The 17657-nt window shown below is 48.1% G+C and overlaps 1 protein-coding gene across 1 annotated transcript; it reads right to left on the bottom strand.

Moving 5' to 3' along the window:
• Positions 1-201: 201 nt before the first annotated feature.
• On the bottom strand, positions 202-11449 carry LOC124552573 (anther-specific proline-rich protein APG-like). Its single transcript, XM_047126896.1, has 4 exons — positions 11400-11449; positions 2764-3168; positions 2283-2672; positions 202-632 (listed from the first exon to the last, which is right to left on the bottom strand). The coding sequence occupies exons 1-4, from the start codon at positions 11409-11411 to the stop codon at positions 582-584; spliced, it is 858 nt and encodes a 285-aa protein (XP_046982852.1). The 5' UTR covers positions 11412-11449; the 3' UTR covers positions 202-581.
• Positions 11450-17657: the final 6208 nt, after the last annotated feature.

Below are 17657 nucleotides of genomic sequence, written 5' to 3'. Positions count from 1 at the left end.
ATGCAGTTAGCAGGTTCGAGTGGATGTCGATTCCAGTCGTTACTCAGCGATTTAGTTTGCACAGGATAGAGTAACGTGGAGAACTGCATCGAACCAGTCTTTGGACTGAAGACCACAACAACAACACAATATACGGAGGATGGGGGAGGAGGATTGTGGTTAAAGTAAGTAGGCGTTTACTTTTTTGCAAAACAATCTATTTTATTCTAAAAAAATATTGTTGCAAAATACATTACAAAACTCTTGATACGTCATCAACATTATAAATATTTATGTACGATAATAACAATAATGTAGTATTATTGCGTATAGATATAAAGTAATGACGCAGAAGAGTGCACGTCAGTGAAGTAAAAGGAAAGAGAGAGAGAGAGAGGCGAAGAGTGAAGGAGTGAGAGGAGAGAGAGAATGCGGCGGCGGAGAGCAGGGCGGATGTGTGTGGTGTGTGTGTGTGTGATCGGGTGGTGGTCGTGCCGCGGCCAGGGCGACTGCCGGGGGGTGTCGTGTCAGCTGGCTGCCGCGGCTGGGCGGTCACCCAGCGCGGTCAGCTGACTGCCGGGTCGGTCAGGCTGCGCTGCGGCTCAGCCGTGGTACGGCAGGTGGGCGGGCGCTGGGTGCACCGGCACGGGGACCTGCAACAGGTGCGAGTCCGTCACATACCGACTCCTGACGACGGGAGCCAGTGTCGAAACAACAGGCCTTCAACTGGGTGACTGCTGACTGAAGAAACTGGGAAAGGACAAATGTTGGTGCATATGTGTGTGGTACACCTGACATATACAAACAAATACACAGAGACTCATTGAAACAGATATTCAAAGTGGATAAATGTTACCCAGTTGTATTCCCATGTCAGGCTTGTTTGTATGGTTGAGCTTTCAGCGACATCCTCTGTCATCATCGTGAGGAGTTACCTGTCGTAGTAATAACCTGTGTGGAACTTTCGTACGTATTTCGTCGAAATTTCATGAAACTATGGAAGCTACTACCGACTGTGTCAATGTCAGTGATAGAGTAACATTAGTATCAGTATTAATTGTGTTATATGGCAGATAGCTTCATTCTCTGTAGACTTTGTACCATCGAGTGCTTACTCCTGTGCACTGTCCCAGTGAAAGCTGATACTCAACATCCTGATCTCAGTGGCTACTTTCATGACAGAATTGCTGTAGACAGACATGTTCCATTGAGCATGATCGTATGTTTTCTTGTGAGGCTGTGTTCAGCATCGGTAGTTTTTCTGAGAATCGCGATATTTAATGCGGTGTCAGTGCTCTGACCATTCAGAATGTTTCAGAATTTAGCATCGGTGATGGGAAACTGTTATAAATCCATTGGTGAAATAAGTCAAGTGGCAGGTGGTCTTGGCTGCTTGGTGACTCGGCTATACGAATATCAGTTACAGTCTAATAATTTAGGGAATAGTCGTGCTATTTCACACTGCAATCGTCTTAAAAGTGACTGGAAAAAGTGGACTGCTGTTACTCTTGGAACTGTACAAAAGCATTTGCTTCTAGAGGAAATAAACACAGTGTTTCTGACTTTTTTGTGAATGACACGATGTCAAGTGACAAAGCGAGTAGCAACGAGTGTCTCTCTGAAGGGCTGAGCTGTAAAAATGGAGCCGCGCGTGATTAGTACAGCGGTCTAAGGCGCTGCAGTCATGGACTGTGCGGCTGGTCCCGGTGGAGGTTCGAGTCCTCCCTCGGCCATGGGTGTGTGTGTGTGTGTGTGTGTTTGTCCTTAGGATAATTTAGGTTAAGTGGTGTGTAAGGTTACGGACTGATGACCTTAGCAGTTAAGTCCCATAAGATTTCACACACATTTGAACATTTTTTTGGCCGGCTGGAGAGGCCGAGCGGTTGTAGGCGCTGCAGTCTGGAACCGCGTGACTGCTACGGTCGCAGGTTCGAATCCTGCCTCGGGCATGGATGTGTGTGATATCTTTAGGTTAGTTAGGTTTAAGTAGTTCTAAGTTTTAGGGGACTGATGACCTCAGAAGTTAAGTCCCATAGTGCTCAGAGCCATTTGAACCATTTGATGACCTTAGAAGGTAAGTCCCATAGTGCTCAGAACCATTTGAACCATTTAAAAAAATCTAGAGGAAAGAAACACAGTGTTTCTCACTACTTTGTGAATGACGCGATGTCAAGTGACAAAGCAACTAGCAACAAGTGTCTCTCTGAAGGGCTGGGCTGTAAGTGGAGCACCAGGTGAGCAGAGGAACACAAGTACTGTGGAACTTACAATAGGAAAGATAGTAGAGCAGACAGAGGGCTTACCTTGACAGGGACGGGGACAGGTCGGTCGACGGGCACGGGAACGGGCCTGTCGACGTGGACGGGGTAGGGCCTGGGCACGGCGACGGGCACGGGGCGGTCGACGGGCACGGGCACGGGGTGGGGGACGGGGCGGTCGACGGGATAGGGCACGGGCTTCTGGACGGGGTAGGGCACGGGCCGGTCCACGGCCACGGGGTAGGGCTTGGGCACGGGGTAGGGGACGGGGCGGTCGACGGGCACCTTCACGTGCACCGGGTAGGGGCGGTCGACGGGCACGGGCACGGGCACGGGCCGGTCCACGGGGTAGGGCTGCGGCACGTGCACGGGCACCGGCCGGTCCACGGGCACCTTCACCTCAACCGGGTAGGGGCGGTCCACGGGCACCTCCACCTGCGGAAGAAGAAGAAGAAGGCGGCGCGGTGTCAGTCGGGGCTGGCGCCAGCCAGGGCTGCCGGTGCTGCTGCCGCTGTGCGGTACTCACCCTGACGGGCACGGGGTAGGGCACGGGCCTGTCGACGGGCACCTTCACCTCGACGGGGTAGGGCTGCGGCACGTGCACCGGCACCTTGTAGGGCACGGGCACGGGGCGGTCGACGGGCACCTGCACCGGGTAGGGGCGGTCCACGGGCACCTGCACGGGGTAGGGGCGGTCCACGGGGACGGGCACCGGGTGCGGCACGGGCCGGTCCACCGGGTAGGGCACGGGGTGCGGCTGCGGCACGTGCACCACGTGCGGGGCGTGCGCCGGCGCGTAGTGGCCGTAGCCCAGGTCGAAGAGGCCGCGCTTCGCCTGCTTCTTGTCCGCCTCCGGCGCGGGGGCAGCCGCCTTGCTCTCCTCCTCCGCGAGGGCCGACACCAGGAAGAGGGCCAACAGCCCGAAGACCACCTGCGGGCACAAGAGAGCGCGCGCGTCAGCCACGCCGACTGCTTGTCGCAGGCTCCAGCTGACAGCCGTAGTAATACTGTTTGTGTACACAGGGTGCTCTAACAGTGATAGTGGGACCACAACCGACTGTATTGAGACAGTGACGCAGTGGTCGACAATGCACATCTATTGCGTTATGGACACACACGGCGTACACCGCATAACAACAACGAAGCCCATATTGATTGATCAATGTGACAACCGCCAGTCTCAGATGCATGTATTGAAAAGGCAGTTCTTGGAGACTTGTACTACTTGTTGTCCGTTCAAGGGCGTGGTTTCAGCACGATGGTGCACCAGTCCACTTCGATGAATATGTCCGTGAACACCTGAGCAACACGTATCCTCACTGAAACTTCCTGGCAGATTAAAACTGTGTGCCGGACCGAGACTCGAACTCGGGACCTTTACCTTTCGCGGGCAAGTGCTCTACCAACTGAGCTACCCAAGCACGACTCACGGCCCGTCCTCACAGCTTCACTTCTGCCAGTACCTCGCCTCCTACCTTCCAAACTCGCCTTCTGCCAGGAAGTTTCATATCAGCGCACACTCCGCTGCAGAGTGAAAAATCTCATTCTGCGTATCCTCACTGTTGGACAGGAAGGGGAGGCCCTGTCCCGTGGGCAGGGCGATCGCTGTATCTCACATTTCGTGATTTTTTTTTTTTTTTTTTTCCTCTCGGATTACGTCAAGATGTTGGTTTAGGAAACCCGCGTAGAAACATATAAACACCTAGTTGCTAGGGTCTGATCTGCCCGTCTCCTACTACAAGACACACCAGGTATGTTTGAGAGAGTGCGGCCAAACTTGATACGCCGTTGCAGTACATGCACTGCGACTGGCGATCGTCGCCTTTGAACAGTTACTATGAGCTACGTTGTTGTTATGCGCTGTACGCTGTATATCTGCACAACATAATAAATGTGTGTTTCCGACCGCTGGTTTCCTATCTCAGTATAATCGGTTGTGGACAGACTGTCACATGTTTCAATTTAATCAAAAGGTTTTGAGACACCCTGAATATAATATAGTTTCAGCGATAGAGTTTGTAAGAATAACATTCAATGTACACGACTTGGCTCGGAGACATTAAATTTTCATGTAACCATTTTTGGGTCACATAGACGCTCACCAAGAAAGGATTTTGCGAAATTAAAGTGCTAATGGGATAAAATTGGTATTTTTCGCCGTAGAACGCCGTACATCACTGGTTTCGCAGCTCTGAAGTCCAGCGGAGACCGTGGGTCTTAGAAATATGAAGTAACATGTTTAGAATGACTCGTTACTTGGTACATAACGGCTCGGAACTGAGTTACTCTGTGCAGAGCGCAACTGTCCACCGTTCCAAATGCGCCACAACAAAGCATTCTTAGTAAAGTCAAGCATTCCTATTACAGGGCCGTGTTCGCGTCACTTTTGACAGTAGTATCCCGCAGCTGGCAAAATAGCGTTCTGCCCACAGTGGCTGCATTAAAACCTGTTGTCTGTTGTGTGTGGAACGCAGCTGAATTCAGCTAGCAAGTAATTTCAATGTACCTCTTATAAAAGGAGAGACTGATTGATACAAGGCACAACTTGCCCCACTTTGGAACTGAACGCGGCTGCAGCTTGTCACGTGAGCTAGCCCAGTTGCTCCGAATGCCGGAACCACGCTGTTAAATGGCAACAGTCAGCCGATGCACGGCGCGTGCCTGGAGTATCTTGGCTACTGCGAGGTCGGAGCGGGCAGATGGTAAAGAAAAACAAACGGCTGAAGAACAAGGGATTGTACTGCGGGCACGTGGCTCCGCCGCTAACCGCTACCCGCTGAATCACACAGTAGCGAGCTGAGCTGTCCAGATGTCAAGGGCGCGCAGCTAGCTGCCGGTCGCTTGTCTTGTTCCCGCCTCCCATTCTTCTCCGCCGCCTGCCGGCCAGATCCGCTACGGCTTGTCAATGAAACGCGCCACTCTGCACTTTCCCGGAGCCTTAAGCGAGCCGCCCGCTGCGCCACGATAAAGACGGACCCGCTGCGACAAGTAGTTGACAGAGCAGCGGGGGATTGTGGCGAACCGTGTGGCCTTCGTAGGGAATGTGGGGCTAGTGACAAGTGGCGGGCTACCACAAAGGCTGTACAGTTGTTTCTGCCCTGTCTAGCAACTGAAAGGCAGAGCGTTGTATTCTAGCGGCAGCAGACAGAAAAAAAATTCTATCTGACTGAACTGCCGTAAAGGGCGGAAGCTCTGTTCTGTACTTGCTGTTGTACATGGTACACAATAAAGAACGGATGCTAAACGTAGCAGGTAGCTTAAAAAAATGATTCTAATTGCGGATGGCACGTGCGTCACTCGGACAGACATGATCGCAATGTAGCTGTCAAGTTTGTGGCTAAGAATCACGTCCTGGACTGCAGAATGTCTTAGCTGCAACAAAATGTACGCCGTAAAGTTTCTGGTGCAGAACTTATCTGAAAGTAACACTTCATTGCCAGAAGCTGATGAAATAACCCGTCGAGTCGAACACTTTATAGCTCTCTTGAACTACGACGTCAAGGACTTTGTAGCTAGCAAGTAAAGCTGTCATCAGCAAGAAGACTGGTTTCAACGCCACGCTGTTTCACCAGGCGCGTTGCTTTCGACTGACATCTCCACCGATTTACCCACACAATTATAGGAGGACCTACAGTTTAGCGTGAATCCTGAACCGTGGAGCAATTCGACATTTTTCACGTAACGACGTAATTGCCGGACGTGAAAGAAGTGGTAAGTGAAACAGAAAAATCCGTGGAGCTATAAGGGTTGCTGCCTCTCTAATAAAGCAATAGTCTCGTCTCTCTGTGACACTGAAACTTTATACCGTGTCTACTTCGTTGTGTTTTACTTTTTCGTTCGAGTGCGTCGTACACTGCCGCATTTTGAGGCCACCCTCTTGTTGAGAAGAGAACATTTGTGCTCGGAAGAGAGCGGCCACCTGCCCATTCACATACCTCTTGCTAGCTCTAAATCTGCCTTCAGCGTCACTGCACTGGCGCGTGCAGTCTGTGGTTGGTACTACAGAAGACACAGCGGACAACTGCAGAGTGCCCTCCCTTCTTTGTTCGCACTCAGTCAGGCCGATCTGGAACTGATCCCACACAGTATTCTAGTGTTGGTCGCCCAAGTGTTTCCAAAGAAACCTCTGTCGCAGACAAACTCCATTTTTACAGCATCTTAAGAAAGTTGTAGAATCCTCCATTTACTTTACCCACAACTGTGATTACGTGATCTTTCTTCTGAACTTCTCTACGCATTGTTATTTCCAGACATTACTGACTGCGGTTGTAGCACGTTATTCGTGTCCTCAAAGATTTGTACAGGTTTTGCGTACCTTAATCTGCAAGATTGATTATCCGTAATACCAAGAACTAATTATGCTTTCCATCGGGCCAATATTATGTCAACCTGTAACTTCATATTACTTCCGCTTTTCTACATATGATACAACTTCTTATAGACATGCGTGAGAAGATCGAGATTACTACGAATACTATCTGTTCAGTCATCAATGTACAACGTGAACTGTGCAATGGTCCTATCACACTTCCCCAGGACACGCCAGATATTAATTTCCGTGTGTAAATAACTCTCCATTCAGCATCACTTGCCAAGACCTGTCTATAAAAAAAAATAATAAAAAAATTAAAAAGTGTTCGAGGCTGTTGCAGTTTCGAGCAGTAGCCAGACTTGACGGTTAGTACCTTAGGTGGCGACTATGTGTTACTGAATCCAACATCCTACGGGTGTAGCCGGCCGCTGTGCCCGAGCGGTTCTAGGCGCTTCAGTCCGGAACCGCACTGCTGCTACGGTCGCAGGTTTGAATCCTGCCTCGGGAGCCGGCCGCGGTGGTCTCGCGGTTAAGGTGCTCAGTCCGGAACCGCGCGACTGCTGCGGTCGCAGGTTCGAATCCTGCCTCGGGCATAGATGTGTGTGATGTCCTTAGGTTAGTTAGGTTTAAGTAGCTCTAAGTTCTAGGGGACTGATGACCACAGAAGTTAAGTCCCATAGTGCTCAGAGCCATTTGAACCTGCCTCGGGCATGGATGTGTGTGATGTCCGTAGGTTAGTTAGATTTGTTTCTAAGTCTAGGGGACTGATGAGCTCAGATCTTAAGTCCCGTAGTGCTCAGAAGCATTTGAACCATCGGGTGTTTACAAGCGCCAAGTTAACGCTAACCCAGGTACTTGACAAAACTGTGCGTGTTTGTATAGCGCGATTTGGGTTTCGCACGGACTACTTTTTCCGGTATGTTCTCTGCTTTCTACGACGCAAGGGCGACATTTCGCTCACTTCGACCCCGCTAAGTTAATCCCACCCAGGGCTGGGAATTGGCGAGGGAAGGGCGCAGCAATTATCCACGTTCTGTCAACTGGAGACGGTGGGGGGGGGGGGGGGGTGCTGGAACCTTCGGCGGGCCGCTCACCGCCCCGGGAACTGGAGTCGTTTCCCGCGGCCCATTCGCGGACATTCCACGACCGAAGGTCCCCCAGTCTCCCCGCAGCGCGGCAGATCGGCGGCTCAGATAGACGGCTGCTTAACTGGATCGCGCCTTTCCGATCACCGCCGACACGAGCCGCTGCCCACGTCTGTCACGGCTGCGACTCTGTACTCACGTTCCCGGGCTCCGTTATGCGCACACCACGCCGCAGCACACACGTCGCCTTTCACGTTGTTAATTTGGCGACCCATTTCTCAGTACGGGAAAGCAGGATTGAGGTTTTTCCCATTGTAGCTAGAAGCGAGGTTGTCGTCGTTACGTAATCAGTGGGCTATTAGACTTCTGGCTCGACCACGTACAATTAACTGTTCAACAGATATTCAGCAGCCAACCACATTCGAGGCACTGGTCGGCCTCTGACCATTTTGGGTGAAAATTCTGAAGTGGTACAGACACATACAGGAAAGAGGAAGCCGACTGAAGAGCTAGACGTCCTTTTGCGCAGTTAAAAAAGTCGAGAACATTCTAAATGACAAAGGTACAAGGAGCTCCAGTACTTTCTGTTTTGAAATCTTTCCAAAAGTGGCACGATAAATTTTAACACTACCTGTAAGGTATCGATACTCTGTATTTTAACGGTCGTAATGTAGGTGAGTATCGTGACGCGATTTGCAACAACGGCCAGCAAGTAATTGCAGTGTTTGCTTCTTGCTCGTTTTTTGTGTTTTCGTTTGCATCTACATGTAGGTACATACTCCCCAAGACACCATACGGTGCACGGCAGAGGGTACTTGTACTACTGCTAGTCGTTTCCTTCCCTGTCCCACTCACAAATGATGCGGCAGAAGAAAGATTGCCTGTATGGTTCCCTCGTTTATCTTGTCTTCTCGGTCCTCACACGACGCGTGTGATGGCGGTAGTCGGATCGTTCTGCATTCTGTGGCAGACGTCTGTACTACAAACTGCCTCAGCAGTATTTCACGAAAGGGACGCCGTGTTCCCGCCAGGGATTCCCATTTTTGTTCACGGAGGACTTCCGTAATAACCGCGTGTTGATCAAACCTACCGCTAACAAATCTAGCAGAGCACCTCTGAATTCCTTCGGTTTCTTCCTTTAATCCGATCTGATGGCGATCCCAAACACTCTAGTAGTGTTCAAGAATAATTGTCCTTGATAAATCAGCACTTCCATCCTGTACTGGTCGTTCAACTACTGTTTTCAATTAATTTCAACCAACATTTGTTGTTTTGGCTGGCCGAAAGGCCTTTGGTAATCTAGCCTTTTTGTCAATTTTACATTACACTTGTCAAACAGTGTGTTCCACAAAAAGATATTTCGTCAATGCCTGTGCGTTTTGGCTGGCTAAATTGCGGACGATTGCCGGAGGCCAAATGAAACATAAATTACAACAAAGTTGCCCCAGTTCGCTGCTGACTTTCGTCGAAGCCTTGAAGTCATCCGAAGACAACCGCGTGCTAAAACGACATAAGGTGTGTTTTTCAACTTCTTGCATTTATGTTGGAGCTGCTGCTACATTTGATAACTCAGCACGCAGACATACGATCTTACTGTTTGCCTTTCACGTCGTTTCGGAAGCTGACAGTTATTCAGAGGCACGTTTCGTTGTGAACTCACATTAATCTGAGACGAAATTTCGCAGAGAAAGTGTCTGCATGAGGTGCGCGGTATTTTAAACCGGAGATGGGGGCAGGGGGAGGGGAGGGGGCGACGGCGAGATACGGAATCCGATCGCCCGTGCGTTTATGACTGCATTACCTGCGCCTGGAGAAGGAACCGGTGCACCCCGCCGTAATGCACACCGACTGCGGTGGGCAGGCGATTCCTCAGATCGCTGGAGGGGGGTCTGTCTCAGGCACACCCAGAGAGGTGGCAGCAGTGGGCCTGTTTCCGTAGTCGCAGCCTGTTCGCAAACATCGCCCTACTAATATACACAGTACCTTTCGGTCGACGGAGTTCAGTATACTTCTGTGGAAATTTATCACGTTAAGCATATGCCGTAATTCTGGCGAACGTGTTCCGTACATCTTGAACCGTTCGCAAGAAGCACCACGCAATGAGTGAAACCCTCTCAACTTGTCTCTTTGTACTGCCAACTTCTGCTATATACATCTCAAAGAAACATAATCTACGTCGATGATTTTGCTTCTAGAAAACAGCGAAGCTGTCCAGAAGCCGTAGATATCGACGAGAAATATCGTAAAAATAACTTTTTTTTTTGTATTACTTCCCTTGGAAAAAAGTGGCACACTGCGTGTGTGCTAGATGACTGTTCTGGTCGATGGATAAAGACGCACTGAAGGTCATTCTACTGCTTTCGATCTTTGTCAGGAACTGAAGTCAGTTAACAAACTCCGATTGCCGTATTCCTCTGGAAATATCCTAAATTATAACTGAACCGCGTGCAGACATTTGAGGTGGAATGTCCACCACGTACGGCCTAACAGAACTCGCCTTAAGGTGCAGCGAGATATCTTCCAAAACTAAAAGCACTGAGCCAGCAGGCCCCCTGAAATTTGGTGTATCGCCAAGCTCAAGTGTCTCAGTTTTACGCATGCGTTAAATTGCTAAAGGAAGTAGTTCTCCAAGAAAAATAAAACACAGGAGAAAAAGTTCAGAATGAGTGAGAGAAAAAAATTCAGGCAATCATTAACTAGAAAACGCGATGATGAAAGAAATAGAAGTTGTGCATTGCACAAGAATGATGAGTCAACTTTGTAGATGCCGAGTACGGTACTACAGTCTCGTTGAATTCAATCGGGTGATTAGATTAGGAAATAAAATATTAAATGCAGAAGACAAGTTTTGCTACTTCAGTAGTAAAGGACGGCAGAAGTAATAAGGATATGAAATGTAGACTGGCAATAGTGAAACAAGCGTTTCTGAAAACAGAGAAATGTATTAATGTGAAATATAAAGTTTGCGGTGTCTCTTCAGGAAATATTTGTCCAGAGTGTCCGGAAGTGATACCTGAGCAATAAACAGTAAGAACAAGGTCAGAACACGAGTTTTTGAAATGAAACTAATGAAAAAGTGCTGAATAGAACTGGGAAGAGAAAAGCACTGTGGCACAAGAGTGAAACATAGAATGGGTCTATGGGTCAAGTACTGAGGTGCCGGGTAGCAGCTGAATAGACAGTGGGGTGAAGTGCAGAGGGGTAAAAATGATAAAGGGAGACCAAAGCTCGAATACAGTAATAAAATGTGTAGTAGTTATCCAGAGATGAAGAGAGTTGCACAGAATAGATTGTGGAGAGCAGTGCAAAATTCGTCAGACTACAACAGCAAGAAAAACAAGGGGGTTCCTGAAGTGGGATGTCAATATGTACATTGACGCATGCACCACTAGAGGTGGAGCAAATGATGAAGCATTCTGAAGTGCTGGAAATAATTCAGTGCAATCACAGAAAGCATAGCTACAGTAAGGTTTGGTAAGTAGAGGCTGTAGTATAATGGTGTAGTCATAGTTGATGAAGAGAAGATAGGGATTCAAAAGTGTGGTAAAATTAGAGTAGATGAGAAGATTTATGGAAGTCAGAAGACGGTTAGGTAGGAAACTGGTGTTAGGGTTGATGAGGAAGAAAATAAGAGGAAGCTAGAAGTTAAAGACTATAGTGGTATGGTGTAGTTGAAGTAGTTGATGAAGTGAGTGAAGAAGGTGTAGGTAAGGCGATGGAAGCCAGAAGTTAGGAGTGTAGTGTGTGGTAGTGCGGTATACTCACAGATGTCCTCATGTCTGGAGAGTGAGTGTAGACGGCTGTTTCCCAGACTGTGGGGACTGCTGTGACCAGACAGGGAGCGGCCGCCCGCTTTATACCCCGGGCCGGCGCGGGGCGGCCGCGCTTTCGCCGGGGTGTGGCCTGGTGGGGTGGGGCGGGACGGGGCGGGGTGGCAAGGTCAGCCTTGGTGGCGGCGCCGCGCTCCAGCTGGAACTGGAGCTATAGCGGGCTGGAGCGGGTGACGGGTGACGGGACGCGGATCCTGGACACACACGCGCGCCCGCCGCCTTATCTCGCCATCCGCCAGCCTCGCCTCGCCGTACCAGCGGAGTCCGCGCTCCGCCCGATTGCCTCGCTGCCGAGTCGGCGACGGCGGGGCTGCGCGGGGCAGTCTAAGCACAAGGGGATCACCTGCTCGTTCACAGCCACATCTATACTCTGCAAATCATTGTTCAGTGCGTGGCAGAGGACACCTACCATTAGACCAGTGTATGTCCTACTTACCGTGTTACGCTCATGTGTGGATTGTTGGATGAACGATTGTTTAAAAGCCTCAGTGCGTGCTGCAATGAATATTGTCTTCGCTTTCCGTATCGGAGCATCACGTAGGGGACTGTAATACACTGAAAAGCCAAAGAAAGTGGTACGCCTGCCTAATATCGTGTAGTGCACCCGAGAGCACGCAGAAGTGCCGTAACACGACGTGGCATGGACTCGACTAATGTCTGTCGTAGTGCTGGAGGGATTTGACACCATAAATCCTGCAGGGCTGTCCATAAATCCGTTAGAGTACGAGGGGGTGGAGATCTCTTCTGAACAGCACGTTGCAAGGCATCTCAGATATGTTCAATAATGTTCATGTCTGGAGAGTCTGGTGGCCAGCGGAAGTGGTTAAACTCAAAAGAATGTTCCTGGAGCCACTCTGTAGCAGTTGTGGACGTGTGTGATGTCGCATTGTCCCGCTGGAATTTCCCAAATCCGTCGGAATGTACAATGGACACGAATGGATGGAGGTGATCAGATCGGATGCTTGCGTACGTGTCATCTGTCAGAGTCGTATTTAGACGTATCAGGGGTATCACATCGCTCCAACTGCACACACCCCACACCATTACAAATCCTCCAGCAGCTTGAACAGTCCCCTGCTGACATGTAGTGTACTTAGATTCATGAGGTTGTCTCCATACCCTCAAACGTCCATCCACTCGATACAAGTCGAAAGGAGATTCGTCCGACCAGGCAACATGTTTCCAGCCATCAACAGTCCAATGTCGGTATTGACGGGCGCAAGCGAGGCGTAAAGCTTTGTGTCGTGCAGCCATCGAGAGTATAGGAGTGGGCCTTCGGCTCCGAAAGCCAATATCGATGATGTTTCGTTGAATGCTTCGCACGCTTACACCTGTTGATGGCCCAACATTCAAATCTGCAGCAATTTGCGGGAGGGTTGCACTTACGTCACGTTGACCGATTCTCTTCGGTCGTCGTTGGTCCCGTTCTCGCAGGATCTTTTCCCGGCCGCAACGATGTCGGAGATTTGATGTTTTGCATGATTCCTGATATTCACGGTACACTCGTCAAATGGTCGTACGGGAAAATCCCCACTTCATCGCTACCTCGGAGATGCTGTGTCCCATCGCTCGTGCGCCTCACTTAATTCTTGTTAACCTACCATTGTAGTAGCAGTAAGCGATCAAACAACTGCGCCAGGCCCTTGTTGTTTTACGTAGGCGTTGCCGACCTTAGCGCTGTATTCTGCTTGTATTTGAATACACATGCCTGTACCAGTTTCTTTCGTCCTACAGTGTATATTTAATTACATTTTTATCAGTTAAAATTGGGCCTAGACACTAAGTGTGTTTTGGCTGTATACGAGTAGTTTGCGTCTACGTTCAAAAGTCTCCCAGATCAGTTGTTCTAGCACCTTGCTGACGGTCTCTCATGGATTGAGCGAACCTGTGGCCACCGCAGGCTGCTACCTGCTTTCCCTACGACTGTGACTGTGTGAGCGTTCCGTCATTTGTTGTCAGTGTGTGTGTCTGTCTCTCTGTCCGCCTGTTAAGACCCCTTTTTCTTAGAAGCTCGTAGACGTATCAAGCTGAAATTTGTGCCACATATTGAGGTCTATGGGTCCTTGGCGGTGTAATAATAGTAGCTTCTAAGTCAGTGCTACCAAAACATACGGCCGTGTACGTCACATATTTTGATACTCCCAAACATCAAAACTTACAGGGTACTGTCCCTTGATGTAGAATCATGAAATTTGGCCAGAGGAAAGGTTTCACAATAAGAATAAGGGAAAAAAATCAGCAAATTGTTAATTTGTAATTACATCGCGCCAAAAAGTATTTCTTTTGTCATTTGTCATTCTGTTTGAAACTTGAAATCAAAACGTTATCGAAAATAGTGGACTCCATGGGTCGATATCTTGCCAGTAACAGTCTCGATAATGGGCAAAAATCGTAGATATTCGCGATTCTCGGAAAGCGTGGGCTGTCTATAGACAGTTTGTACGGAACCTTCAGTGCAGGAGTCCTACGCGCACCTGGCCAATTTTTCGTTTTTTTAAGTCAGCAATTTTACATTTATGAACATTTAAAGCAAGTAGCCAATCTTTGCATCTCTTTAAAATTTCATCAAGAATTTACTCAATATTTGCACAGGTTTTTTTCCCGACAGTTCTTGATTGTAGATAAACTGTTTGACACTTGCTGAGGAACAACTCAGACTTGCTGAGGAACAACTCAGACTTGCTGAGGAACAACTGCCAATTGTTGCAGAACAACCGACAGCTGCTGCGGAACATCCGACAGTGGTCGTCAAAGAAAATGTAAAGGGCGGGACGTGTGAACTGCAACGAAGCCTATGCGTGAACGCTCCGAGTGCATTCTACAGTTTTCATGCAGTACGGTGTCTGACGAAGGTTGTTGTACGACCGATTAGAGCGACATTCCGTGTGTTGCGGCGACGTGTCTGCAAGACACGACCCGGAGTACTTACATTCGTGGACGAGTTGATGGACGGTTCGAACTGACATTACTACGGCCACAGTAATGGGTGAGTCCAAAACTGTCATCTCGCGATTCAAAATGGCAGCTGAAGATTAAAATGCCGGTGGTCGTAGATGGAGCACCACAGCGCAAGATGATCGGCACATCGCCCTAGTGTCGGAAAAGGAACAGGCTTCTTTACTCCTAGGCAGATCGCTGCAGACGTTGCAACTCCTACCAGCACGCGTGCCTCTGCCACGCCACAACTGTTTCGCGGCGACTATATCAGGCTGTTTTGTATCCTCGAAAGCCCGTTATGTGCATCCCACTTCAACCACGCCATCGTCGGGAAAGAGTCTGTTGGTGTAGGGAGTATGTTGCTTGGGGTCCAGAGCGATGTTGTCCGGCGAATCGAGCTTCACTACGACTAGTGATTCTGTCCACCAGTTAGTGTGGGGAGAGACGGAAACACATTACACACGCAGAATGTTTATGAACATCGTCGGTGTGGCCTACATGTTTTGGTGTGGGCAGGCGATAAGCGCAATGGACGAACACCGCTCCGTATCTTCAGCGATGCACCGCTACAGCATACAGAGGTACTGCACGGACATTATTCTGGATCACGCCAGTCTGTTTAGAGGTGCGGTGGAGAGCGGATTTCTTTTTTTGGATGACAATGGTCGCCCACACAGGACCGCTGAGTTGTCGGACACACACTGGAAACTGAAGGTATTGGACGTACGGCGTGACCTGCGTACTCCCCGGGTCTAAATTCCGTAGCACATACCTCGGATGCTTTTGGCAGACGTGTTTTTCGACGAACACCCCCTCCCAACCGTCTTGAGAGAGAAATGGGGCAATATGCCCCACTTACTCTTCAGTTTGTTCGGTAGCAAGCATGAATAACAGGTGCGCCGGCCGGAGTGGCCTAGCGGTTCTAGGCGCTACGGTCTGGAACCGCGCGACCGCTACTGTCGCAGGTTCGAGTCCTGCCTCGGGCATGGATGTGTGTGATGTCCTTAGGTTAGTTAGGTTTAAGTAGTTCTAAGTTCCGGGGGACTAATGACCTCTGCTGTTAAGTCCCATAGTGCTCAGAGCCATTTGAACCAATAACAGGTGCAAAACGTGCATTGGTAACTAATTTGCCCTGTTAGGTCACTGAGATTTCGATATCGACCTTTATGTTGGGAGTCTGGTCTGTGTTAAACAGTGAACGTTATTTATATGTTAGCCTGCTTTCCCATGTGCTGAAATCAGAAGCATTTTTAGTTTTAATTATACACCTTCTAACAATATCACCACTTGCAAAGTAGGTTAGAAATCAGATTAATAATGTTGCTCACGCAGCATATGTTCGCTTTATCGGGCTACAACAAAGTTATTGACTGTGGATGGCATCGTCAGAATGGAAATAATGAAGTAACTGTAAAAAAGACATTAATTTTGGCACTTATCTTGAATGGATTCCCTCGTAGATTTCGTCGAAGTTGTTATGGCTCATCTTGTTGATTCTTGGGTGATTCCACTTTGACTGCTAGAAGGTCCAGATCTGTATTTTAGCAATATTTGAAGACCTAACAAATGCGTTTTTCAGGAAATTCTTAATCATCAAACAATCCCAGGTCAGAACAATGGTATGGTAGAAATAATTTTTGACTTGGTGTTCACGATCCACATTTCTATTAAACTTCTTGTAAATTCACATATACTTCTTCTTAATTGTCACATCATCAAGAAATCAGTTTTGTATCAATCTTTATATATTTAATTTCCACTTTAACCAAACACAAGACCTGACTTCTTTTACAAAGCGAAAAAACAAAAATGCCAAGTGAAACAAAGACTGCTCTCTGTGCGCATTCGCGCCAAAACGGTTACAAGTAAGTCAAAGATTATGATTCTCATGGAAATGAATGCACACAAAAACCATATCACTGTAATATATCGATACTTTGGAGTACCTACACATTAATAAAACCAAATGTGAATATTGTCACAAAAATATGTCTGTGACTTCGCAGAAAAGTAATACGATATTACTGGTACCGAGAACTGGGGTTGGAGTGCCGTAATGGTCACGTAAATAAAGAGCCATTACAACCTCTAGTACTGTCTTTAATGTCGTCCATCATTGACTGTGATTATTTCTGTCCAACAATGTCTCGGTTTCTTGGCAATTCTCAAGCAGTATAATTAAAACCCCGTTACTGACATTGTAAACATTTATTTGTCTCTACGTGTACATGACATTTACCGATTTCCGTCCTGTTCGGATAATCCCTTCGCGGTGCGTCTTTTTTCGTCTTAGAATGTATCTTACATAGAGACGGGGTATATGGGAAATGTAAAAGATTTTCTGAATTACTTTTTCACACTTGACGTTAGAGAAAGCTGTAAATATCATGTAACTTGATACACCAGAAGGGTCGTGGTAGAGATGGCAGTACGAGACCGGTTTTTAAGTTTTACAGGAACAATGAAAGTTGTGTTTTAGGTGCAGATCGTCTAATTGTTCGTCAAAATATTCGCCTTTAAATGTTAGACACTTTTTACATACATTCGAACCACGAAATACGCTTTTGAAAGTGTTCGACAGCCTCCACAAGGACACGGACATAGCTCTTGGAGCAATTTTTTTCGTTTGACGCACGGGAACAAGGAGAAGTCGTTAGGCGGTAAATCACGTGAATAGTGAGGCGTTAACTCCAGGTTTTCCTCCGTACATAATCACGTGCTGTGTGGCAAGTGGGATTGTCCTGGTGAGAAATGACAGAATGACTTCGGCTGTTTTTCTCGATTTCGTAGCTGACTGCCGGTCTACGGTGCAGCCTGTTTCGTATCCTTCAGCGCTAACTGTTGACTCCGCCACAGCAATAGTAGCATGTCCGATGCAACCAAAGAAAGGAGCCACAATTTTCTTGGAAGTGCTTCGCGAAAGAATCAATTTTGTTGGTTTGAATTCTTCTTGGAAAATTTAAACAGTAGACTGCTGCTTACTTTCCGCCTGGTACGAAGTTTAGTGTCCTGGAGCGATTTTGTACGTGGATTTTCCATTTTATCTTCCCAGTTTTGTATGAATTTTCTTACAACAATTGACGCGTTCTCTTTTTTTTTCTCAGCTTCGGTCGAACTGTACGCAATCAGTCGCAAACAGAACTTTTTCACAGCTGTATGACCACGCAAGATCAAAGAGCTGATGGTTCTGTTTATTGGTAATATACATTAGAGCGGAAACCTAATCTTGAACGCTGCCGTTACAGATAATTTCATT

Source organism: Schistocerca americana, chromosome 10 (assembly GCF_021461395.2).
Source record: "Schistocerca americana isolate TAMUIC-IGC-003095 chromosome 10, iqSchAmer2.1, whole genome shotgun sequence".
Classification (NCBI taxonomy): Eukaryota; Metazoa; Arthropoda; class Insecta; order Orthoptera; family Acrididae; genus Schistocerca; species Schistocerca americana.
The sequence above is the reverse complement of the archived record's forward strand: the minus strand, read 5'-3'. Positions and strand labels throughout refer to the sequence as shown.

Coding starts and splice junctions, on each gene's coding strand:
- LOC124552573 (XM_047126896.1), bottom strand. Junction 2,673..2,763: donor CCTACCCCGTGCCCGTCAGG/GTGAGTACCGCA, acceptor CTTCTTCCGCAG/GTGGAGGTGCCCGTGGACCG. Junction 633..2,282: donor CTGTCCCCGTCCCTGTCAAG/GTAAGCCCTCTG, acceptor CACCTGTTGCAG/GTCCCCGTGCCGGTGCACCC.